This window comes from Canis aureus, chromosome 16 (genome assembly GCF_053574225.1).
Source record: "Canis aureus isolate CA01 chromosome 16, VMU_Caureus_v.1.0, whole genome shotgun sequence".
Lineage (NCBI taxonomy): Eukaryota > Metazoa > Chordata > Mammalia > Carnivora > Canidae > Canis > Canis aureus.
Window position 1 is genome coordinate 16,164,493 of NC_135626.1, and position 26,462 is coordinate 16,190,954.

A 26,462-nucleotide genomic window follows, 5' to 3' on the forward strand; every position below is an offset into this window, starting at 1 on the left:
ACACAAAGACCCCAGCTACAGCACCTCATGCAGGGTTTTGTGACTAGTACTAAACACTCCCAGCTGTGCTGCAAGGGCCTGGGTGGCCCCCCGCCCCACTCTTCAAAAGCAGATCTGGCTGGCTCACCTGAACAGTTTTTAGGAAACACTCATGTAGATATCTTTAAACTGCAAGAACTTATAATGTACATAGGTAACAAGCTAGACGCCAAATGAGTGGATGAGCTCTTTATTGCTGTGGGTGACTTCAAGTCTCAACTAGGTTGCCATATTACATCAGTCCAGCTGAGACAGAGCCTACTAGCCAGGCCACCCTCACTGAAGGACTTGGGAAGCCAGACCAACACTCAGAGGCCAAGTATAACCGAAAGTCTGAATTCATTATAGATGGCATCGTTGCTCTTCCTACTACATTTGTATTGTAGGGGAGCTACCTTCTTTAGCTGGAGCCTCGTATTTGGAGAGGGCCCTCCCCAAAGCTGCTACTTGCAGAATGCAAGGAGGAAACAAGGGTTGTGGAGGCAACGGGGCTGCAACAGGCTCTGGCCTCCCTGCTTCACCTCTGCAACCAGAGGGGGTGGTGCAAACTGTATATGGGCAGAGTGGCTCCCTAATGGCTGGGGACTTCCACATCCTGTGATGTCCAAAGGAGATTTCTTTTTTAGTCCTGGGTCCTAAGATCATGCCTCCTACTGTATCCTCATTCTAGCCCATGTGGGTGACTGACCCGTGTGAGGCATGAGCACTCAGGAACCCAGACTTGGGGCTGCCTGCCTCTGGGCTGCATACTGGCCTACAGGCTTTCATGAGTTGGTACATTCATTAATAAAAATCCATCAGTCCTTCAGAACAAGTCCTGCCCCAGCGGAATAACATACTTCCTGGCCTGGGAAGCATTCCAGAACTCCAAGGGAGGCATAAACCTTGAACAAAGCCTATTTTCTTCATGCTTTCACATTGGAGGCACACCTACGACATCCTAATGTCATATTACCCCACTAGAAGGAGACATCCCAGCCATAAAGTAGACCCAATATAAAATTTTCCTACAAACAGCCTTCTGTTTGCTGGGAAAGTATTTCACTTGCACCATTTACTAACATTGAACAATCAAGAATGAAACCAATAGACAACAGCCATTTGTCAAAGAATTTTCCCTTGGGTACTCCTGCCTGCCCCTGTCAGTGTCAGCTAAGAGGGATGTAGGTTAAGTGCTTCTCTGCACAGCTGCTTCAGGGAACTTCAGTCCTCCGTTCACATGGCACCACCCAAAGAAGCCACAGAGGGCACTGCTGAAGCTCCCCACTGTCCACACGCTGCCCCATTCCAGTCCTATCTGGCAAGCATGGGCCTCCCCAGCCTGGCCCCGGGAAATGGCATGTGACCAGGAAGTGCCTGCAACTGTGTGATGAGGGGGCTGGACCAGGTGTGCTCAGATCCCTCCCAGAGCTAGCATTCCCAGTCTATACGCGTGCACTCGCACACGAATGGTGTTCTCCCTAAGCCAGCAGTGCGATACCTTATTGGGTCTTGCCGATCTGATCTTGGGCCATGGTTCTCTCTAGATCATTGCAGAGCTCCGTTTGCTATCCTGGAAGACGGCAGCAGGAGGAGAAAACAGCTTTATAGTGTGTTTAACTAGGCAAGAGGCAAAAACAAAGTCTGGCTGAAAATTACCACTTGAAGCTTGGCCACTGCCAAAACAGTACTAGCTCCCTATGCTTGGATAAGTGAGAGGCACTGAATTTGAGGACACGCTTGGAGATTGTGGTTGGGAGGCAGGGGAGGGAAGCAGGCAGCCACCTCACTCCTGGAAAGGAAGCTTCAGTTGCACTCTGGCATTTACCGCTGCCCACTGGACCTACCAATTCCAAATATGTATCCTTTTTCTTAACCAGATCTTTATTGCTGGGGTCAGATAAAAAATCTCATCTCTGCTGTGAAAATGAATAGAATCAGATCTGGAAGTCATTGTGGTGAGTGCAAAATCTGGAACTTCAGGGTGGCATTTTTATAGCTACTTTCCTGCCTCAACCTGCTGGGGTAGTTTCCCTTGCTACTGATGGAAGCCCTTGAATACATTACAGCTGGGGTTTTAACCTGCTTCTAATTAGTGACAAGAATTAAGGTATTTTGGAGCTGCTTAGTGGGAATTAAAAAGCCACCCACTTCGTCTGCATCAAGAACCTTTAAGATATCTTGCACTATTGAGCCAGGGGTTTTTACTGGCACTGGTGAATGGTCTTCCCCCAGTGTTCCCCCTCAAAGCCTCCACTATATAAACCTCAGGGTTTTTTTTAATAAACCTTCCCACTGATCTTAACCTACACATCCACTCCAAGAGGGGAATTTTGGTGTCAAGGATCCAGTTGATCTTAGTGGCAAGTAGTTCAAGTCAGCCCTGTTAAGGCCATAGAAGAATTACGATCTAATTTTTCTGCTGCAGGAACTTAAAGGGACTCCTCACTGGACTTTGTTACTTCTATGCCAGAATATAAGTAGTTTCTAAGAGAGGCCACTTTTCCTCCAAGGCTATCATGATATAGGACATAGGCAGAAATCCATCTTCCAAGTGAGGTTGACCTCACCTTGTCCCCACATCTGCCATACTCTCGGAGGAGACACTGGCCCAGGACAGAGCTAGGGTTGACAGTCTCCAACTATCGCCCATTCTTCACAGGGAGACCTGTGTGGGATTCCTTGTGTCTGCAACTGACCTCCTCAGGCTTCAGAGCACTTGCTCCCCTGCGGGGAGGGAATGAGCACCAGTGTCCTCAAGGATGCCTGCGATCAGAGAATCAACCTTCCACAAGGGCAAGTGGAACCAGGAGAGATGGCAGCCAGAGCTCCAGCAGGGATCTGCCTCTGGTGCTCTAAGCCAAAGGAGCTCCCTGGCTTCAGGATTCAACAGATGACCAGTTCTCAACAATTCTAAAACACAGATACTAGGTATCCAGAAAATTTGAGAGGATCTAGCGTGTCCTCCCCCACCCTCTCCCCAGAGCCCAGCACCACAAGCAAAAAGATTTTTGTTACTGAGCACAAGAAAGGCCAACTCATTGATAATGTCCAGAGATGCCTGCTTTATTTCTTACTAGGTGATTGCATTTCAGGCTTGTGACATCAAGTAACTGTCTAATCACCAACTAACTTTGTACCTCTGAACTACGAATTAATCCAATTCAGCAAGGAGCAGTGCTGTCAACAGCTGACTGGGGGCTGGATTTTTCAAATCAGTGGTCTTGGCTGACAGAATGCTGTCAGTGGAGCCAAGGGTAAGGCCTGAGATCGTGTGAAAGACCCTAATGCCTAGTGAAGATAGGCCCAAATCCTGTGAACCCCTAGACAAAGCTCTCCACCCCAAGTCCCAAGGACACAGCTGTTGTTACCTTCCTTTTGTGGGAGCTGAGCTACCTGACCCTAGCAGAGTGGATCCAAGGCCTACTTTTAGTTGACAGGTCCTCTGCTCCCACTGTCACCCTAGGACACATCTCTTTGTGCAGGTTCTTAGGAAAAAGCTAGGCTTCTGGTAATTTCTTGTCACTTTTTAGTTCTGCTTTGAAAAGAAAAAGAGGGATGACAGGTAACCAAAGGTGGACACAGGCACCTCAGCAGAGCTGCAGTGGCCCCCAGGCCCAGAGTGGGGCCGAGTCAGAGGCCTGTGCCGGTGAGGTGGGGCTCCTCCAAGAACACAGGGCTGGGTGCCTCTTGGGAAGATGTCCAAAGGGAAGAATTTATTAACAAAATTCCAAGACAGTAGAGGCTGTTCATAGATGAGGGCAGAAACTTGGAGAAAGTAAATCAAAGAAGAAAGATATAAGGAAAAAATGAGAAATCTCTTTCTTATCATATGGTAGGAGCTCAGAGTAAGCAGTTACTACATGAATCATTACCAGAGCTGCTCTTTTTCTCACCAAAAAAGAACACAAGCTTCCTTTGAGACTTGAGATCCCTCGCCCAAGAACTGACTGCCAAGCGTTGTTCTTCCCTCACACCAAGATAGACAAAGTCACTTAGGAGAAAGGATGTTCTCGCCCGCAGCTCAGGGCTGAGGCCTAGCAAGGCCATGGCACTTTCCCGGGTCCACCCGCACGTACGTGTGTCACTGAGCCGTCCTGGGTGCTACGTGTGCACGCTGACACCAGAGGCAGAGCCAGAGCACCAACACACTGTCCCTTCAGGTTCATGCAGCTTGAGAACACCTGGCAAATACTTCACCGAGAGCTAGTGACTGAGAGTGTGCTGCAGTCCTGGTTCTGGCCAGGGTCTACCAGCCCTGTGGATCCCAAGCAGAGTCTCCGAACATGGTGGGTTCTTCTGCTGCTGAGAGGATATGCACCTTAGGGTGCTAGCTGAGGAGTTAATGCAGAAAACAAGGCACCACAGAGAGGTTGGACACTTGGGTTGTGTGATTCAGGACAGCTGGAAAAGTCCAAGGGTGGAGGGAAGGAAGGGGAGGAGGAGGAGGAGAAGACCAAGTTTTAAATAACGTCTCCTGAGGCTGGAGCCCCCCTAGATGGGCTCTGGTTTGAGCTTTTCTGCTAGGAAGTCATTCACAAAGGCCTCCACAATGGCGGGGGTGATCTCTTCCACGTCCATCACATACTTGGCCCGGGCCGACATGTCCAGAATGGTGAGCAAAGGAGCAGCCTCGGGCAGGTTGGTGTAATCTCGCAGGGAGTCAGTCATGTCATCCTGGAAGTTACCATAGAGAGAGAAAACCAGTAAGTTTTCAAGAGGGTAGAGAGTCCCCTGACCGCCCCCCCATTCCCCCCAAGCCAGCATGGAAAGCAGCCACTCCATTGTCCTGAAGAATGGGTGACTCTCTGGGAAAGATGGGCTCTCAGAACAGGGAGCAGTGGACTCTACCCTGCCTTGGGGGGGGGGCGGTTAGAATTCTCTGTGCAGCTCCCCAAATCACCAGGCAAGTCCTCTTTCTTCATTGGCACAAAAAGCAACTTTAACATGTCCTCTGCTTGGTAAAAATGTGTTGTCTTTTAATCATGTCCTTTTGCAATTACCTCTCAATTATTTGCAGGCCCACTATGAATATCTGAGGCCAATCTGGACTTTCCAACTCTGGAATGTCTTTAACAGAAACAGCTCACTGTCCCCAACCCACCCCTGTGGTTTCAGGGGAGCAGGAGTTGCACAGCCAGTTCAGAAGACAGGGCTACTGAAATACCTCCTGGAGTGGCACGGGTGGCTGCATTCATCATATATTTCCAGTGACTGTCCAGGTGAGTTTCCCTTGTTAAGTGTAAAAGCAAACCCCAAAACCCAAAGACTAGCAGCAGAATTTGTAAGGGAGCAACCATTTGAGATCACTGTTCAGGCTACCGACCCCCATTTGGTAGATGGCAGGAAATGGACTCTATATAACCACCCCAAGGCTGTCTCACTATAAAACAAACACACCACACAGTATTTTGAACTGAATGAAGACCCCAACCACTGTGCAGAGGAAGGGCTTGGGGCATTCCTGGCCTTAAATGCTGGCAAGCAGGAGGCCTGAAATTTACCCCTCATTGGTTTCTAAGACATAAAACCATTCTTTTCTCAAAGGGCAGATCTTTAGGAAGATGATTAGTGGTCATCTTTTTTTTTTTCCCCCACCCCAGAAAGGGCATGTACTTCTAGCAATGATGGGTGACTCATCATCTCTGGCACTGATGAGCTCACTCAGGCCCTCTGTGTGGGTTAATAAACAGTCTGCATGATAAGCAGAGGGGAGGCACTGGACAGATATTGAACATCAAGCTCCCAATAAGAGGCCTGGGCCAAGCTGAGCTCAACGCTGTGTCCCCTCCCCTCTCCCTCTGAGCAAACCACAGGGAGATGAATTTTAATGTCTACTAGGGCTTCAGAAGGGATGACTTCTGCCTTTTGGTTGGGGCGGGGGGGGGACGGCATGGTGTCAAGACAAGTACCCTTAGCCCTGGGAAGAGTGGTAGAGGGCCAGAGTCCTGGCTCAGAAGTGTTCCGTCTGTGCTTCATGACCTGGCACCCAGGGCCCATCCCCCTCCATAGTGCCTGGCTTCTAAGCGTGAGGCCAGAAAATTGGACCAAGAGAGCTGCCATGGTCAGGAGCCCAGGTGAAGTGCACAAGAAGGATGGGATGGCCAGGTGGGGAGCTTGAGCACTGGATGACCCCCCTGTCCTGGTGCAGGCCTCCTTCCCTCTGGGCCTGGCCACCTGCCTGACCACATGCACAAAGGAGTGAGAACACTGTCTGTGGAGTCACACTGAGCTCACATTCAGTCCTCTGCACCACCTGCTCAACGTTTGACTTTGATAAGTCACTCCTGTGAGCCCAGGTCTTGTCCCCTGTAAAATGGATTTAAGAACGGCTCACACGGGGCTTCGTGCAAGCTGGCAGGTGAGCCAGTAGGTACACGTAGCCTAGCCGACCAACCGACCAGACTTGGGAGACGCCTTGTGCTCTCATCTGTGAAACGGTAATGGCTCCATTCCCAGAAAGGTGAGGAGCAAATGGGATGGTGCTGGTGAAGCTTGGCTTGCTGCCTGGTCCATAGAAAACCTGCAAATGCGCCTTTTCAGACACATTCCTAATGCACTTACTAGAGCTCTCCAGCCCCACCCCTGCCCCTGGCTAGGCCCCTTCTGTTCTGCACCCATCTTTTCTCTCACAGCCATTTGAAAGGGGTTAGAGTTTAATAAATTCAGAGCAGCTTCCATTTGTGCTTTGTGTGGAACAGGCCTGTGTAGCCCCAAGGCAGTGAATCTTTGTTCCCTCCACCCCACCTCGGAATGGGGTGACTTCGGCTGCCTGTGAGAGGCCCACTGGGGCTTAGCAGGGGTGGCTATTGACGAGGTGATGAATGGGTGGTGGCTCAGGGTATCTGCCTCTCCTGGGATCCAAACAACACAGCATGAAATGAGTCCCGGGCCCTGACCAACTGGGGATATAGACAGGTGCAAAGGGGGCAAGGGGCTTTGAGAAGTGTGTGTATCAATAACCAGCTTCTGGCTGGGGGCAGGGGGAGGTTGGCGGGGTCTGCGTGGAGCATGCGTGGACTGTGTTCTTGGGGGTGGGGACTGAGCTGGGGCTCAGTCGTTCTAGCAGGGGATTCCTGTGTCTGTGGGATGGAAGCTCCTGCCCCTGTGGGAGGCAGCCTGCTTTCCCACCCTGTGAAAAGTCTGTGTGGTCCGTCCTGGTTGGAGGCCTTCAAAGGACAGGACTTGGGTGAAAAGAGACTGGGACAGCAGCACTTTCCGACCCCCAGCACCCTCCCCAGGGCAGCTGGGGAAACGCTGGTCTAAGTTGTGGATGCCTGCAAAGTGAAGAACCCATTCTGCAAGGCCAGGGCGGAGGGATGGGCCAAGCCATAAGGGAGCGAGTGCCAATCACCATCTCTGTGGCTGCCAGGCTTCCTAGCAGCTCAGGTGGGAGGGGAGCAAGAAGGCAGCCCTACCCTGGGACAGCATCCTGCTGCTCTGAGGCTGCTGAGTGACAGAGAAGGGAGGAAGGTACAGCAAGGACAGGAAATGGGCTTCCATGCTGTATGACACGTATGTGTTCACCCCAGATCCTGGGGCTCCTTCAAACATACCCTAGAGCTGAATCACATGTTCTAAAAGTCACCCTCCAAGCAGCCAGCAGACCGGGCCCCAGCAGCACTCACCTCCCCCGCCACAAAGAACAGAAGTGGCGCCTCTTCCTCTTTGGCTTTGTACTTGGCAATGATCTTCTCCGCTATTGGCTGGATCAGCTGCTTGGCTGCCTCAGACTCCCCATCATCCTCAGAATCTGTAATGGGGAGAGAGCCGCGAGAAGCACTGGTTTGTGGAACAGATGGAGTGGTGCCCCCTGAGGGAGCTGGGTCCTGGGCCTGAAATGCCCATGTGGGTGGCCCCTGAATGGAAACAAAACTTCCCCTGGGCAGTGGGCCTGCCTCCGGGATACACGAGGGTGTGTCTGCAGCACATGCACACCACTGCTCTGTGCTCCCTCAGGAACAACTCACCTTACTGAGGGTCCCTAGTACTCCAGGCACCAAGGTTCTTTCCACTGAATTCCTCACAAATTGGCCTTGGAAGCTGAGCTTCCCCTCAGCCAGGACCTGAGGTCCTTGTACTTTTCCTCTCAATCACAGAACCAGAATGACCTCAGATCTGACTGCCTATTGAAAATGGCAGAACTGGTGGTGGCAGTGGGTCAGGACTGCGGTACAGTCAGCAGCTCTGGTGGCAGTGGGATGGCACCGGGACCCCTAGAATGCCAACTTCACGGCTGGTCGGACTCACCTGGGAGGGGATGGACTGCCTAGCTGGGTGCCCCAGAGCCCCCTTCAGTCACCTCCTGCCTCCAGGAAAGCAGCATGGGAGCAGCCACACTCCAGGGCCCTGGGGCTCACTCCTGCTGGACCTCATAACCCAGAACAAGAGCAACACACTGAGTGGCAAAGCCGGGAAGGGGAGGCAGGAAGCAGGATTTTTCTCCAGAAATGTCGCGCTGCCCAAGGGGCCCGCCAGACATAGTTTAGACCCACATCTAATCAGCTCTGTGATGCTGGGAACTCGCTTTGCCTCTCTGGGACCTCCTTACCAACATCTGCAGGTGGCCAGTGAGGTACAACTGTCCCTCAGTTCAGAACTATCTCCCAGAGGCCTAGGATGTGGGTGTGTGAGGCTGCAGCAGGCAGCAAAGCCCGAGGACAATGATTCCCCAAAGCCATCTTTCCCCAGGAGACCTCTGTTCTCCAGGCACAGGGGCCAGCGGCAAGTCAGTTTAAGAATTCCTGTGAGTCTGTATATAGGCTCCCCTCCCCACACCAGACTTCCAGAGCACAGGCACATGACCCCCGAACACCTCCCTACCAACCCCATCAGTGACGTGGGGGTAGCAGCATCTCAGCCACGATCCTTGAACTCCAAGTTATTTTGAGCCAGGGCTCGTCCCAAGGCAGAAGGTGAAGTGGCCCTTGGCCAGCAGTTGTTCCATTTGCAAAAAGGAACACAAGTCATCCCACAGGACTGCAGGGAGCCTGGAGTGGATGCTCTGGTGTCCTCCTGCCCCACAGGGCAGTCACCCACTGAGCAGACTGGGGAGACTGAGAAGAACACCTGGCCACAGAGATGCTGCCCTGAGGCTGGGGGGGCAGGGGATTTTGCCCAAGGGGGCCCAGCCCTTGCAGCTGCTGTGGATGCAGCCCGCCTCCTTCCAACAATGGGTCTATTCGTGGGGGCCTGGCTCCAGCCTGACCTATTCTTCCCAGCTGGCAGTCTAGGAAGGAAAGCACAGCAGCAGCTCCCAGAACCCCTCCCACAGGGGCAGAGCCATGAATAAATCATGGGGGTCAAAAGCAAGGCTGCTGGGAGAGACAAAGGCCCAGGCTTGGCATTGTTTGTGACAGAAAGAAACTGCAGGGACAGATACCCCTCCCACGTGAGGTCTGTCCAGCCCACCCTGGGGCTCCTGCTGGGCTTCATACCTACAAAAAGGACGAGGCAGGGGCCCTCGTTGAGCTGCACAGCATTGGAGTCGGAGAGCTCCAGCACAGGCTTGGGGTGCCAAGGGAACTCCCTGCAGTCCTCGTCATTCAGCACCTCCACACGCCCCTGCCGCGTGATCACCTCCCCCTGTGGGTCCAGCACGATGAGGGTGGGGATGCCTGCAAGGGAGAGAGCTCACTTGAGAGTCAGGAAGTGCTGGGAGTGCAAGGGCAGATTCCAGGCTCAGTCACTGAACAGCCACTGAACAGAACTCCCCCTGGATCTGTGTGCCACTTCTCCAAGGAACCCAGGCAACTCACTTCACCTCTCCTGGCCTCGGTGTCCTCCACTGCCAGGACTATGGTATCCTCCTTATCCCACTCTGTAAACACCAACGAGGTCATGCATTTCAAGAACTGAACCCCAGGTCTTGGCACATAGAAGGATTTGGTAAATCCTCAAGAGATCCCAGAGAAGCAGAAGATACCCCTGCTACCTGCAGGGGATCTAAAACCTGATGGAGGGGTGTGAAAACACACTCCTGCGTCTGTACTCGCTACACACACAGGCCAGCACAAATCCACCCATGCAGTGGGAGGTGGCACAAAGGCGGGCTGCCCTAGCAGTGTGAGCACAGGGGCCAGAGGAGGGGAGGAGCCTGGGGGCAGGGGCTGCAGCAGAACAGGGGACAGCTGGCTGCCAGTGAGCCAGCGACCCCACCCCCATCTCCAGCCCTGCTGCTCAGGGAGGTTCCAGGACTCCCTCTCTGAGGGGGACAGTCCAGGAGGGAATGTGCAGCCTGCAGTGCTGCCGCCCTCACTTTAGAGTCCTAGGCTAGAGTAAGAAATGCCACACAGCAGTCTCTGCAAACCACACACCTCCCCCCAACCACAAAGCCTCAAGTGAAAAACCAGAGAAAGCCCCACCCTGGGTCGCAGTCGCATTTGGGATTGCTGCCTCCTTGTTCTTTGTACCCCACTGCCCACTGCCTCTCCTCCAGCTGAGGTACCCCCTACTGACCACCACCCACAGCCACGGCTTTGTCCTTTTGGAGACGCTTGTCCCTCCACTGGCAGCAGCTCCCCACCCCTGTCGCCGAACCAGGGGCCCTCGCTGAGGGAGGGCCTCTCTCCTCTGGAGCTGACCAGAGCTTTAATTTTATATGGGCCAGGGAAAGCCATAGCGATTTAATATTTATAGATTCCAAAGTGTTCAGTGAGTAATTTGCTCCACTGACATTTTACTTCTCTGTGGGGGTAGGGGCGTTGAAGGACCAAGAATATGGCCCTAGTGTTTTGTAATCCAGTGTGGCTGTTGGCGCAGCAGGCATGTGGTGGTGGGCCTGTCTTCAAAAGGACTTAAGTCCATTATGTTCACACCTATTAGAAGTGGCCTGGCGTGTTGGAGAACAGGTCCAGGGATCCCTGGGTGGCTCAGCGGTTTAGCTCCTACCTTTGGCCCGGGGCGTGATCTTGGATTCCCGGGATTGAGTCCCACATCGGGCTCCCTGCATGGAGCCTGCTTCTCCCTCTGCCTGTGTCTCTGCCTCCCTCTGTCTCTCATGAATAAATAAATAAAATATTAAAAAAAAAAAAAGAGAGAGAGAGAGAGAGAGAACAGGTCCAGAGAGAAATGAGCTCTGGAGAACTGCCATTCCCACCGCATCCTATACAAAAGCAAGCGGCTCGGGCTCCTGGGCCTTTTCACATTCTCAGAGCCAGTGTGGCCTCCTGGGTTGTGTGTCACACAGAGCACAAGAGGCATAGAGTATTTTCAGCTTTATCCTTACAGCTGCATGTTAACCTCCAGAGTCTGGGTTCCCCATCCCCAAGGATAGGCCAGCCAGCTGTGGGCAAGTGCACCCCACTGTGCCCCAGCTCAAATAGGCTTTGGCAGAGTTCTTTAATCAGAGCTGGTGTGTTTCTGACATTGGGCAATTACAAGTGTTGGGTTAAACCAGGGCCTGCCCACTGCTATGATTAGACATAGCAGCCGGTCTGTTTGTAACCCAGAAGTGGGACGCTGAGCAGGTTGGTGGAGGACAAGCAGGCACACAGGACAGAGACAGGAAGAAAAGTAAAATCTGAGGGCAAGGAAATCTACTTCCTGATCTGGTGCCTTGGTTTCTCCAAGGGACTCTTCTAAGGGGCCTTCTCTGTTCCATGGCTGCAGCCTGTCTGAAATCCTTGCTGGTGAGGACTGGCAGGACAAGGACCTGAAACCCTCTGCTGGTTGCTGAGGGGTCCTTAGCTGATTCCACCAAGGAACAGCACCCCTCAGCCTTGACTCTCCCCACCCCTTCCCGGCAGCTGCACAAAAGCAAAGTCCCCACTTGTATTTGTGCTTTGAGCACCAAAGCCCATGTCTAAGAGCCCAAGATAATGAGGTATGAGTGACTGTGATGCATAAACAGAAAGCAAGTGGGTAAAATAACCACGGTCAGCCATCAACCCAGAGCAGCTCCTCTCTGGCAGGCACACTGGGCCGGGTCCCGTCGCCATCACCCGGTCTTGGGTTAGCTTGGCCCTAGAGCCTTAAGAGTGTGTGCTTTCCTCCAGGGATGAACCACAGGAAGAACAGGAGAGCTATCTCTCTCAGCACATCTGCTCGGTACCATACAAGCATGGCCACGCTCCTTTATTCACCCTCCATAACGATAGCTGCGGGAGGTACGATTAATCCTCTTTTCACAGATGGCCAAGTTCCCCACCTAAGGTCATCAGCCGCAAGTGGCCAAGCTGAGACAGGAGCCCTGGTCTGCCTGTTGTTTTTCTACAGGCCACTGTAGGTGGGGGGTTCTCACAAGCAGTCAAGAGAGGGCCCTGGCTCCCGCACCCCCACATCCACAGCTTTCTGCACTTCCTCCTCAAGGCCATGGGGAGGGAGGCTGGGGCTGCCATCACCTCTTCCCTCTCCTCCCCTCAGCAGGCGTTCCCACTCCCCTCCCTTGAAGCAGGTTCCTGGAAGCAGAGACTTCTAAGGAGAAAATAGGGCAAAGCCTCTAATGGGAAGCTGAAAAAGAATGGAAAATTTCTAATCGATGCCTTTGTGCAAAATAACTTCCATGCCAGCGAGGGGCTTCTCTGAAGGGAATGCAAAGGGAGCATCTCATCTCTGTTCAAGCTTGTTAGTTCCCAGCTGGGATGTACTTGAGGAAAAGTACAGTGAGAATCCTAAGGAAGATCCAGGCCGCCCACTTAACTTCTTGGAGCCTCATGTCCACAGCTGTCACAGGGGGTAGAGACGGTATCCTATCTTACTGGGTGTTGTGAGGAACAAACAAGATGACAAGTATAAAATGCTGAAGGCAGAGTATCTGGTATACAGTGAGTACTCCATAAATACTAGCTCTTCTTATAAATAACTTAATGATTATTAGTTTTGGCCATCCCTGCATTGATTATCTGGCTCATGGAAAGTCAGAGGTATAGAAGACTATGCCTCGGTCTGGTGAGATAAACAGCAACTTCCAACCTCTGTGCTGGCTGGAGGAAGTAGCTGAAGAAACAGAATGCAGAGACAATGTCAACACTGCAGCAAGTGTTCTAGGTATGAGGTCCACCACATGTGGGGTTGGTGTCTTTTACTTGCACCATCTCAAGCTTACCGTTGAGGGGAAGAACATACCTCAAGGAAGAACATGCCTCAAGCCCCCTGCCCTGATGTGCTAGGCTGGACCACAAGTAGTGCCTAAGAGTCCCCCTTCACTGTCTCCCTCAAAACCTCCAGAACAAAGAACAAGGCCGAAAAGCCTGCTCCAAATGATTTCCTCCGGGGAGGAGCCAATCTGTGAGTATTTAAAACAATCTCAAAGCCATGTGTCCTGAGACTGTCCTACATTTAGTTTGGCTTCTTTTCCACTACCAAGGAAAGAGGAGGTTTTGAAGGGAGTGGCAGCGGCAGGGGCCTGGGGCAGGAAAGCTCTGTCACACAGCACTCTGGCAGTGGGAGAGGAGCTGGGTGGGGCTGGAACCCCGAGATTTCTTGCTCTGCCTCTAGACTGTGGTAGGATCTGAGGCGCTGGGAGGCATCACACAGAGGCTGCTGAGAGCTGGAAGAGAAATGGGAGGAAAAGCAGACCCTCAGCAGGAACAGCAGGTGAGGGCATAGGGCAGGGCAAAAAAATATGTGATCACAACAGTGGCCATCATGGGCGCTAGAGCAAGCTGGAGAAGGTTTGTAATACATCGCTAAATAGAAAGTAGAGAATACCCAGTGCTATGTGTGTAGGATTACAGCTTTGGGTAAGTACGTATGTGTGTGGACAGAGACCAAAAGGGACTCAGAGCATGAAAAACAATTGTGTCGTAAGGCAGGAATGCAGGTGAGAGAGATACAGATTTGAGTTTTCTCTCTCTCTCTCTCTCTTTTTACTTTATTTTATTTATTTTATTTTATTTATTTATGATAGTCACACAGAGAGAGAGAGAGAAAGAGAGAGAGGCAGAGACATAGGCAGAGGGAGAAGCAGGCTCCATGCAGGGAGCCCAACGTGGGATTCGATTCCGGGTCTCCAGGATAGCGCCCTGGGCCAAAGTCAGGCACTAAACCGCTGCGCCACCCAGGGATCACTCTCTCTCTCTTTTTTAAGATTTTATTTATTTATTCTTGAGAGACAGAGAGAGAGAGAGAGAGGCAGGCAAAGGGAGGAGCAGGCCCCATGCAGGGAGCCCAATGTGGGACTCAATCCCAGGTCTCCAGGATCAGGCCCTGGGCTGAAGGCGGCGCTAAACTGCTGAGCCACCCAGGCTGCCCAGATTCCAGTTTTCTTAAATGGTGTTTTGCTAAATGCAAATTAGCTTCAAACAAAAACCAAAGAACAACTGGAGGGTGGTCGGGCAGAGACAACAAACACAGGCTACACTCTGGCCACCTCGCTTGCCAGCTTCCTTCAGCAGCTCCCTCTGCACTCCTTGCTGGCTCGCCCAGACCAGCCCCTGCCAGGAAAACGAAGGGACAGAGAGGTCTGGGTGGTGATACTTGGAGAATCACAAGGCAGGGTGCAGGGATGGGTCTGGCCTGCTTGAACTTGGCCAGCAAGCCGCTTGGGTGGGTGAGTGCGTCAGGAGGCACAAAGATTTATGGCACCATTCTGGTGACACAGAGAAACCAGACGCAACCCGGTGTCCCTCAACAGCATATGGCTATGTAAACAGCGGTCCAATTGCGCCGTGGAACCCTTTCCAGCACTGAAGAGAAATGAACCAGATACCAATATCCATAAAGATGTATCTTGAAAACATAACAGTTAGTGAGAAAAGCCAAGTTACAGGATGATCTTACAGCATGTCAGCACTTAAGTACGCTTCTAAAAAACACACCCAGCACGACTATATATTATTCATGGATTCATACATATGCAGTAAAAATATGAAAAACCAATTATGAAGATACACATGAAATGTATGGAAGCATCTCTCCCAGAGGAAAGTGCACGGCGCTCCGAAGGAGAGAGGATCCTCACCTTTGTCTCTGCTCACCCTACCACCTGTTTATATTTTACACACCCCAAACAAAACCTTCAATTCTAGGTGGTAGCCACAGCAGTGCTTATTGTTATCCTGCGTCCTTTCTCATTTTTTCCTTTTTTATGTTCTCCAAATTCAACAAGACACCAGAAAGGGACATTGAGGCAGCGCCCAGCCTGCCCTCCCCAGGCCCAGGCAGCCAGCTGCAGCTGTGTGCGCCAGCCCTTCACACACCAAGATTGGTCTATAAAACACACGCAGCGGCCCCCCACCCTCTGCCTACTGAAAAACACAACCTCCAGACGCTTTTGTTTCTGTAGAAAATAAAGAGGTTCTGCCTCAAATTCATTTTTTGACGGGGGCGGGAAAGAGGGCAAAGTTAGAGAAAGACAGAGCAAAATGGTGGAGTAGGAAGAGGAAGGATGGAAAGGCGAAGAGAAGCAGAAGGATAAGGAGCAGGGAAAGAGGGTGATAGAGAAGCCGGAGGAGATCCTGCAGCCACAGGTGTTTGTGCTGCTGCCCCTCAGCAGCCACCCTCAGCAGCCAGGCTGGCGGCACCATCCCGCTCCAGTGCTGTTCTCCTGGAGGAGGGGACTGCATCTATCCCTCTGTCCACTCTGGCCCCTACACAGCCCTTAGGCTGTCTGCCCTCTCCAAAGGCTGGGGCCAGGGGAGGGGAGAGGAGGACAAAACTCTGGGGCCCCCACCCAGGAATGAAGGGGCTTTATTGCCTCCCTGCAAAGAACACGGTGTTCTCTGGCAGCCAGGATTAGACAATTGTTAATGGGATTTGCTTTTCGCCAAGTGTGTCTAAACCCTTCCTTTAGAAAGGCATTTTTAAACAGCTTATAGGCTGCGAATTCCTCTGTCTGCATAAAGTGGTGGAGTAGGGACTCAGAGTAAAAGAGCCGTTCCCATGAGACCCAGGGGTGCCAGGGCCTCGGTGAGCCCAGGTGGCCTGGTGAAGCCTGCCGGTTAACATGGCCTGGGCTCAGCCCAGAGTGCCAGAGGGAGCCGGCAACCCACCAGCAGCAGCAGCAGGACTTCTGGCCTGGCCAGGTCAGGTGCAAGCTCCTCAAGACCTGTAGATGCTTCTGCAACCACCTCAAGATCCAGATGTTCCCACTGTAGCTTGGACGGGGGCCTCAACAAGGCATTTTATGCAAGGCCTCCTTCAGTATGCTGGGCGGTGCTCAGAATCCAGTGATGCTCTGAGGCTGAAGACCAGGATGCTCAGAGGATTCCAGGTCCTATCTGCATCACCCATTTTCATCTGAGCTTGTCAGGATAACACAGGGAAACTCTGTCCTCATGGGCCCCAATATACAGAGTAACCATCAGATCAAATTACTGGCTCACTGTAAGGCACAGGTCAGACCAGGAGGAGGTGGCTCACCTTGGATGTGGGCTGGGAGTATACCCAGTACTCTGTGAGAGCACCTTCATCAGAATGCTTCAGGAGGAGACACAGAGCCCAGAGCTCATGAAGAGTCAAACAAGGGAGCATAAGCTCTCCCAGAAGTAGCCCCATAGGATTTGCTGAAGACTGGATCCTCAAAACAGCAAGAACCCTCTACTGACCCAGCATATGTGTGGAGTGTGTGTGTACACCATGATATTATAATATGGTAAGAAATTCATAATTATCTTCATTCCTAGTTCCTGGCACCCAACTCCTAAAACCCTTGTCATCTCCTGAGTGGTAGGGGTGAGAGGGACATCCTATTACAATACTTGGTCTTATAACATTTGATCTCAGATCCTGACAAAAAAGCACCTCAGACCCTTGGAATCTGGGAGTGATAAGTGTCTTTGGTGGCTGGGGCCCCTAAATAGTTTCAAAGGTGAGGGCTGGTGGCCAGAAACTTCCAGCCGGCCCCCCTGACCTTTGCCTTCTGGGGAAAGGAGAGAGCTGGAGGCTGAGTAACCAAGAACGGCCAATGATTTAATCAGTCATATCTTTGTAATGGAATCTCCATAAAGACCCCTACCTGGGGGGTCCCTGGGTGGCTCAGCAGTTTAGCGCCTGCCTTCAGCCCAGGGCATGATCCTGGAGTCCTGGGAGCCCTGCATGAAGCCTGTTTCTCTCTCTGCCTGTGTCTCTGCCCCTCTCTCTCTCTCTCTCTCTGTCTCTCATGAATAAATAAAAAAATCTTAAAAAAAAAAAAAAAAAAAAAAGACCCCGAACTGGTTGGGGGCAGAGAGCTTGGGGTTGGTGAACACGTGGAGATGCTGGGAGCATGGTGGGCCTAGAGGACATGAGGGTTCTGTGCCCCTTCTCACACATCTATATATCAGTTCCATCTGGCTCTTCCTGGCTTGTATTCTTGACAATAAACTGATGATAGTAAATAAACTGCTCTCCTCAGTCCTGTGGGCCATTGTAGCAAAGTACTGAACCCAGTAAGGGTTGGGAGCCTCTGATTTATGGCCAGTTGGCCAGAAGTATGGGAGGCCTGGACTTAACGATTAACGTCTAAAGTATGGGGGTTCTGGTGGGAATGAGCACTAGACCTGTGGGATCTGACACTATCTCCACATAGATGACGTTAGAATTCAATTTACTTGGAGGACACCCAGGTGGTGTGGGTGTGGGTTCTCCTTGGAGAACCCAGGAGGTTGGTGTGGGTGGAAAACCCACATACACATTTGGTGTCAGAAGTGCTATGAGTAGAGGTACCTGGCTGGCTCAGTTGATGGAGTGTGCAACTTTTTTTTTTAAATAAAGATTTTTCAAAAATTTTATTTATTAGAGGGAGAGCAAAAGCGTAAGTGAGTGGGGGAGGAGCAGAAAGAGAGGATAAGAGAGAATCCCAAGCAGACTCTGTGCTGAGTGTGGAGCCCAATGTGGGGCTCGATCTCACAACTCTGAGATCATGACCTGAGCTGAGATCAAGAGTTGGATACTTAACTGACTGGACCACCCAGGTGCCCCATGGGCAACTCTCGATCTCAGGTTTAGGAGTTTGAGCCCCTCAGTAGGTGGAGAGATTATTTAAAAATAAAATCTTTAAAAAGAAAAAAAAAAAAAAAAGGAAGAAGTGCTGTAGCAAAAAGAGCCCAGAATATACAGATGTACATATAAACACATCTGTTGAATGATTTTGGAAGTTGTAACCACAGAGTCACACACAGCTCAGAAATACTCAGACTTCAATCAAAAATAATTTTCAGAGTTCTGTGATGCTATGATGAGATAGATAATTCCATCAAGGTCAAAGGTATCAGAGTTGGACTGGAGGCATTTAAATCTCCTCAGATGCAAACAAAAGCAAAATTCAATCAAAGGACGGTACAGCCTGGCAAGGAGCTACCCACTTCCAAGACTTGAGAGAAGCCTTCAGAAATGATACCACACCAGGGACATGAACTACAAGGGCTCCAAAGAGGAAGACCGTCCTAGGTGTAGGGCAAGGAGCCTGGATGCTGGACCTGTGCAACCTCAGTGAGCCAAGAGGAGCCTTCCTGCGCTCAGGTGCCAGGCCCAGGCATCCCGCTCTGCCCTCTGCTTCCCTGGGCCATCCCCATCCCAGCCAGGGCACATGGCTCAAAGCCATGCTAGATGCCCAAGAAATGATTCCTGAAGAAAAGCCTGAATGAACAGGAAAGGAGGGAGAAAGAAAAAGAACTTCTGGCTGGGAACACATAGATCCTCACTCTTTGTCCTAAGGGAACAGCCAATCTATGAGAAAAGTCAGCCTTTGGAACTACACACGGGAACAGGATACATGGCAGGAGGTCGCACAAGCACAGGAGTTTGCAAGAAGAAGGTTTGCTCCAGGAGGGAAGGCACTGGGGAGGAGGCCATGAGAGATGGCAGGGCTGGGGAGGGGAGGGTGTGGACAGGGGAGCAATAAGACATGGGCTGTGAAGGTGTTTGAGACCGGACTACAGAGAGCCTTGGAAGCCAGGCCACAGCTGTGAGGGCTTCTGGGCAGGGGATGAATCCCACTGTCTAGAAGGTTCACTTGGAGCTGCTCTGCCACGCTGGTGTGTACAGCACAGTGGGACGAAGGAGGAATACCTGGTGCAGAGGAACGGAAGTGTTCTAGGTGTAACGGGATCCTTAGAACACAGGGAGAGGAGCCTGAGACAAGCTTCTGTGAAGGAGAAATCCAAGAAACGGGGCAGGAAACAGCCAGGAGATGGGGTGCCGTGAGGAGAGGCGGAAGGGGAAAGGATTTTAGGGGTAGCCCCAAGTGTCTGAAAACAAAAGCAAATGAGGAGAATAGAGAGGTCAGTGGATTGCACACATCCCTATTCATTCCCACGAGACCTCATCCAATTTCAAGCTTGATCTATGACTTCGGGACAACTAGAGAAACAGACTGCTAGCTCAAGGCCCACCTCCCTCACACTTCCAGACCGCTGAATCCACACCACCATTTGAGTGTCTAATGGGCATCTCCAACTCAACATGGTCAGAATTAAACTCCTGCTCAACTGAATTCCATGCTCCGTCCACATGCCCCCCACACAGCGCACACAGCTCTCCCAGCTCCGCTGACGGCGACTGCCTCCTTCCCACGGCTTGGGCAGGAGGCCGTAGAGCCGTCTCTGACTCTTCCTTTCCTCCCACACCCCACATGGAATCTGTTAGCAGACTCTAAGACTCTACCATCAAACTGTCTAGAGCCAGCCATGGCTTGCCACCCCTACGGCCACTATCCCCCCCCGAGCACCGCCATCTTGTTCCTGGATGACCACAACCCCGTCCCAGAGTGTCTCCCTACTTCTCAGCACAACAACCAGATCGACCCTACCACTAGCTCATGGGACTCCTCTGCCCAGACTGCCCAGTGTGGCCCACTTCACTCAGCATGAAAGCCAGAGTTTTATTAACAAAGGCTCTTAGGGGACCCTTTCTAGTCTTAACCCCTGCAAATTCCCCCTTCCTCATATTGTTCCAGCTGTGCTGGCCTCCCCGTTCTATAAACATGTCAGGCATGCTTCCGCCCGAGCCTTTGTACTGGCTGTTCACTCTGCCTGGAACACTCTTCTCTCCCAGAGAACCACAATGTTAATTCTCTCATCATCCTCTTCATGGAGACAACCCTGACCACCCTATTTCAAACTGCGACCCACACCTTGTGATCCCAATTCCTCTGCCTTGCTCTATTTTTTATCCATAGCACTCATAGCTCAATACACCGTACACTTAATTTTTTAACATTATATTTACTGCCTGTCTCTTTCTGTAAGACTGGAAGCTCCATGAGGTCAGGGGCCTTTGTTTTTTCAGTTCATGAATGGACAAGCACCCGGCATACCACATGCACAAGACTACATTTTATTAAATAACACATGAATAGGAGGTGCCCAGTGATCTGACAGGCCTGCTGTATGTAGCTTAGTACTGGGGCTGGAAGAACAAGAGGAGCAGATTTCCCAAGCTCCATAAAAGACAGGGACCACAACCTTACCACGTTGGTGTCTCTTGCGGCTGGAGGCAGGTCACATGGTAGAAGCCAAAGCAATGGTAGTGTCTTTGAGAATTTTGGTGTTTGGAAAAAAGAGAGAGGAATGGTAGCTGCTTGGGACGGAATGTGATGCCCCACATTCACATGTGAAGTCCTAACCCCCAATGTATTTGGGGATGGGCCTGTGAGGAGGTGATTAAGGTTAATGAGATCATAAGGATGGGGCCCCTAACTGGATAGGGCTAGTGTCCTTATAAGAAGAGTAAGAGACACCAGAGCTCTCTCTCCACCACAGCAAGCAGATGGCCATCTACAAGCCAGAAGAGGAGCCCTCACTAGGGATCCAATCAGCCAGCACCTTGATTGTGGACATCCCAGACTCCAGCTCTGTGAGAAATGAACTCCAACTATTTAAGCCGTGGTGTTTGTTATGGTAGCCAGAGCAGCCTGAGACAGCAACTTCTATGTGTGACTAAGAGAGACCTGAGCATTCCGTGAAGTGACAGACAAGGAACTGAGAGACAAGGAGGAAAAAAGGGAAGGAAAACTGAAGAGGCAAGAGCAAGACTCTAGAAGGACAGAGGCCGACTCTCAGAAAGCCTGGATGACATTTCTTCCAACCAGAAAGAAGGGGGATGGGGAAAATGCCTAGACGTCTTGAGTTATGAACTTGATGGTGTAACAGGGATGTTCCCTGGCAGAGAGGAGAACAGGGAATTAGGGAGAGGCTGCACCATGGGAGACCCTAGCAGGGAGGAGGGGCACAAGCCTGGAGCTCAGCCTGTGGTCCCTGGTGAGCCCTCTGCTGGCCCCTGCTCCGCATCCTCATCACTCTGCTCTGGTCCAGCCTGTGCGAGCCTGCAAAGGCATGTTCTCAACGCCCCTACCCCTACAGCAGGCTGTGCATTTTCTCTACCTTGTTTGCATAGTCAGAGGCAGCAGAATGCAAAAATTCATCCGCTCTAATCCAGGCACACCTTGTGCTTTTTTTTTTTTTGAGAGAGATTTTATTTATTTGTTCATGAGAGACACAGAGAGAGAGAGAGAGAGAGAGGCAGAGACATAGGCAGAGGGAGAAGTAGGCTCTCTGCAGGGAGCCCAATGTGGGACTCGATCCTGAATCCCAGGATGACACCCTGAGCGGAAGGCAGACGCTCAACCACTGAGCCACCCAGGTGTACCCAGGCACACCTTGTTTTATTGTACTTCCCTTTACTGCCCTTCAGAGATGGTGTGTTTTTTACAAATTGAAAATTTGTGGCAATCCTGCTCAAGCATGTCTATCAAGCAAGTGCTATTTTCTAATAGCACTTGCCCATTTTACATCTCTATGTCAACATCTCAATTATTGCAGTATTTTAAGCTTTCTCATCATTATTATATTTGTTATGGTGATCTACGATCAGTGATTACAATTTGCTGAAAGCTTGGATGACAGCATTTTCTGGCAATAAACTATTTTAATTAAAATATGTACATTATTTTTTAGACATAATGCTATTGCACACTTAATAGACTACAGGTTATAGCAACAATTTATCACATGGTGTTGATCACATGGTGAGGATTAATTGACTTAATACATATGAAAACAGAACCACATTTAGCATACTCAATTAAAAAAAAGTCATACTATAGTATAAACATAACTTTTATATGCACTGAAAAACCAAAAAATTAAACTGACTGGCTTTATTGAGATATTGCTTTACTATGGTGGTCTAGAACCAAACCTGTGATATCTCCGAGGTGTACCTGTACTTCTAAGTGCAGTGCAACTGGCTGGTAAGATCAATATAAAATGCTGTACAAGAACTTACTAACAACATGCACTTCTAACAGAAACCAGATCCCTGGAGCACCTGGGTGGCTCAGTTGGTTAAGCATCTGCCTTTAGCTCAGGTCATGATCCTGGAGTCCTGGGATTAGATTGAGCCTAACATCAGGATCCCTCTCCCTGCCATTCTGCCTACTTGTGCTCTCTCTCCATCAAATAAATAAAATAGAAAGAAAGAAAAGAAAGTAAAGAAAGAAGAAAAGAAACTAGACCCCTGATGCACATGGAACCCCCAGAAAGCCATGAGGCAGAAGATCATTAAATGACCCTGTGAGGTTGGAGGGAGGCAGAGATAGGGAAATGGGCCCTTGGCTGCAGAAGCCACCTGGGCCACTTGTCCCAGGGCCTGAGGGAGCAGCCTCCCTCTCCCCTATCATGAACCCAGTGTGAGGCCTGGTTACAGCGGGTGCTTAATGCGTCCATCAGAAGTACCAGGGGATGATCTGTCTCTGGAATTTCTCTTCCAATCTAGATTAAGTATCACTATTGCATTGATCACAACTTTAATGAAAAATTTCTAAAGGTTCCAAAGTGCAAAGGGTAAAGTTCAAGGACATTAGCATGGTGCTCAAGGCTAAGATGTAGCATCACTAACCTTATGGCCCACTCTGCCCTACAGTACACTATAGGCATCTTATTCTGGCCTTTGCCCTAGACACTCCCTATCAAAATCTCATCCACTCTGCAAGGCTCTGCTCCAGAGCCACCTCTTCTAGGAAGCCTTCCTGGTTCAACAGCTCCAAGCCAGAGTCTCATCGAGACTCAGGTTATTCTATCGCATGGCCCTTCATTAGATACTGCCTGAAGAAGGATCCTGTGAGCACTGAGGCCCTGTGCTTCTCTCTATACTCTCACTTCACTGTGCTTCAGTGCATCTAAGAGGCAGACCGATCAAGGTCAGCATGCAATGCCTGCCAGGCTGCCTGCAGGAATGAGTTTTAAGGCTTATTAGCTCAAGAGGGTCAGTGATTGAGGGAGCAAGAGGTGGAGGCTAGGAGAGTAGACAGGTCTGCCCTGAAGAGAGACTAGCACGGATGGCAGGGGAAGGTATGCCATGGAGCCAGCAAATGAGGAGTAGCGGGGCTGGCCCAAAGCAGAGGATGCTCACTGGTGGGAGCTGGGTTCTTTCACTTGTTGCTAGCTGGCCACTGCTTGCCTGGCCACAGGGCCTCTCCAGGTCAGCTTGCTGATCCTCCACTGAGGGCTCCTTGAAGTCGCAACCGCATGTGTACTTCTCAGCCCCACACCACCAGGGCCTTAAAAGATGGCGCCAAAGCAATGTGTCCCTGAGAATTCCCCATTCTCTTCCTCCTCAGATGCAGTCAGCTGCCTGGGCCACACCTAACAACCGCGGCTCCTACGTCTGTAATATTTATAGGCTGACAGCTGGGGACTCTGAGAGTTCCCTTCTCTGCTGTCTGAAGGCAGACAGAAAATGATCCATTTAATTTTTTTGTGCCCTGCCCAACAGTTAACAGGGCACCCTCTAGCCCTAGTTAGCATATCTAAAACTTGTGTTGAATCTTCCAGGGCTTGTGATCTCTCCTTATGAGATTGCTGTTCTGTGTCAATCGTCCTCCCACTCCCTCAGGGTCCTCAGAGGCATCTCATAGAGCACACAGAGAGGGGCACAGACTGCCACCCTCAAACCAACTATGCATGATATAGACCCATCTTTTGGTAATTTTAAGTTTCAAGTAACTCCACAGCCTTAGCACTGACTGCCAGGTATACCGACCTACATTGCACTGGTCCCCACATCCAGGAAAGGGCTCTACTTCGGGGAGGGAAGGTTCTGCTCTTTGATGGCATAGGCTCGGAAAGAATGTGCCTCTGCATGGAGGGCCTTGTGGTGGAGCAGGGTGGCAGAGTGAGGCCCAGCACCTGCCTGCCCTCTGGGAAAAGTGTCGGTCTTCAAAGTCCTCATACAGAATGGCACTTACAGGATCCTTTCTAGTTCCTCAAAACATTGTCATACTCTGCTCTCTAGATATCTCCCAACGTAAATCTCCTCCTGTCCACTCAAGGTCAACACTGGGCTACTCTTCTGGTTTCTCATAAAGGTCAGTGCATAGGCTTAGCTGGAATTAAGAAATAGATTCCTATGCATTTAAATCCTTCAAAAAGGACTGGAGGTTGCCTAAACAGCGTATGATATAATTCAATAAAAACAGATGAAAATATCTTCCTGAAGGGAAAACAGAGAAGAGTAAATGAAGCTAAGGAGCTAAGGTCAAGGGCATAGAAGAGAAAAGGTGAATTTTGCAAAGTTGCTAAAGGTGGTTACAAATTCAGCTCTGGGTTTTCTAGGGGCTAATGCCAAAAAAAAAAAAAAAAAAGGTAGTCCATTATGAAATTTAACATATACAAAAAATGAAAGGAAAAAAGGAAAAAAACAAAAACAAAAATCTACCACTTGCTTAAGAGAAGCTCAGCTTCTGCTGGGCACTAAAAGATAATTTCCTGAGCATAAATTTCTAAAAGTGGGATTTCTAAATCAAAGGTTTTGTAAATTTTCTAGAGGCCTTTGATGTATATTGCCACTTGCTCTCCTGAAAGGTTGTCCTGATTTCATTACTACTAGCAGTCTGATCTCTTCCCTATACTCAGGATTATCTTTAGGGGAGGAGAGTAGAGGTAGTGGGAGTTCTTTGCAAATAAGATAGATACAAATTCAGTGTTTTCATCTGTAAATCATGGAAGTAAATTATACTGAATATTTTTCATGTCATACGAAAATGATATGATGCTATCATATCAACGCACTGGATGAATTGCCTACCTCAAATCCCGTACATAATTTTTACTAAATTCTCTTTTTTGGACTAGTGTCTAAGGAGAGCTCTTTTTTTTCTATGAAAGATACAATTTGCCATACATGTTATTAATATTGTTGGTTGCCTTTGTTTAAACTTGACATCCAAAAGTTATCTTTTTTATTGTAAAATGAAATTTCCCCTTTTTCCCCCTGAGTTAATCAGTTAAATATTTATTAAGTGCCTACTCTGCCCAACACTGAAGCCTCCCAATTTTACTGAGGGGATAAGTAACTAGCTCAAGGTCAGTCAGCAGTGGGAGGTAGGGACAGGGGTGGGTTGTTGGTGGCCTAGACTACAGAGGTGGTATCTGTGAGGGTAGAATAAGATAAGAAACAGGGAACAATGCTCCAGGCAAAGATCCAAGAGGCCCCAGGCAAAGATCCAAGAGGCCCCAGGCCTGGTAGAGATAGGATGGTTGACATTCTTCTTGGTGTGTACCTCTAAGATGCCTCCCCATGGCCAACCAATCATGTCACACAGAGTCACATTTTGTGTACATGCAAATACATGCATGCATACAGATATGTACAGAAGCTGGGGGGTGGGTAGGGGAAGCCAGAACATGACTGAAGGGCCTTTGTTAGGGGAGTCAGAGGAAGACACACATCAAACACACCTGCTGGTGGGTTTGGGGAATAGGGGATAGAAAAGCTCAAGAATGTCCTTGTACTGCTGCAAGGACAAAGATGAGAAATCCATGGTCCTCTGAAGCAGGGCACAGCTGCATGTAAACATGGGCATTGAAGGGCAGCAAAATCTAGGTAATGCTAAGGAAAGATCTGGAACTAGCCAGCCTACCAGTGGGTCTCACTTGGAGCCCCTCCAAGAGCTTCTAGTCACGACCTAGAAACTGAGGCTGAGGAACATCACACTGGCTGGCTGCACTCCTTTTCCATTGTACAATGACAGTAAAAGTGTCACTTCTCCTTTAAGTGACACACAGTGTTACCTTTGGAGTGAAGATCTGAATCCTAGGAGCAAGAAGATATTTTAAATGAACAGAGGGGGGATCCCTGGGTGGCGCAGCGGTTTGGCGCCTGCCTTTCGCCCAGGGCGTGATCCTGGAGACCCGGGATCGAATCCCATGTCGGGCTCCCGGTGCATGGAGCCTGCTTCTCCCTCTGCCTGTGTCTCTGCCTCTCTCTCTCTCTCTCTGTGTGACTATCATAAATAAATAAAGAAAAAAAAATATTAAAAAAATAAATAAAATAAATGAACAGAGGGACCCTCAAGACCTTTCCTTTCCCTGTCATACTCTTTGAGAGCAGAGAACCCTTGCTGGGGCTTAAGCCAGGTCTAATCTGCTGCATTCCAGCCTTCTTTCCCAGTAGCCTTTCACTGGCAGGGCCTTTGCTTCTTCTGCCAATAACACTCTTCCCTCTCTGTTTTACTAAGGCAACTCCTATGGTTTCCAGATCTCAGGTTGAGCATAACATTCTTATCTTCCCAACCAATTGGGATT

The 26,462-nt window shown here is 50.2% G+C and overlaps 1 protein-coding gene across 2 annotated transcripts in view; it reads right to left on the minus strand.

Moving 5' to 3' along the window:
• Positions 1 to 3,063: 3,063 nt before the first annotated feature.
• Positions 3,064 to 26,462, minus strand: part of NXN (nucleoredoxin) — a 152,850-nt gene continuing 129,451 nt past the window's right edge. For both annotated transcript variants that reach the window (XM_077851820.1, XM_077851821.1), the window contains exons 6-8: positions 9,456 to 9,635; positions 7,647 to 7,771; positions 3,064 to 4,695 (exon numbers count right to left, since the gene is read on the minus strand). In XM_077851820.1, coding sequence (XP_077707946.1) covers positions 4,513 to 4,695; positions 7,647 to 7,771; positions 9,456 to 9,635 — 488 coding nt within the window. In that variant the 3' untranslated portion in view covers positions 3,064 to 4,512. The remainder of the gene's footprint in view (positions 4,696 to 7,646; positions 7,772 to 9,455; positions 9,636 to 26,462) is intronic.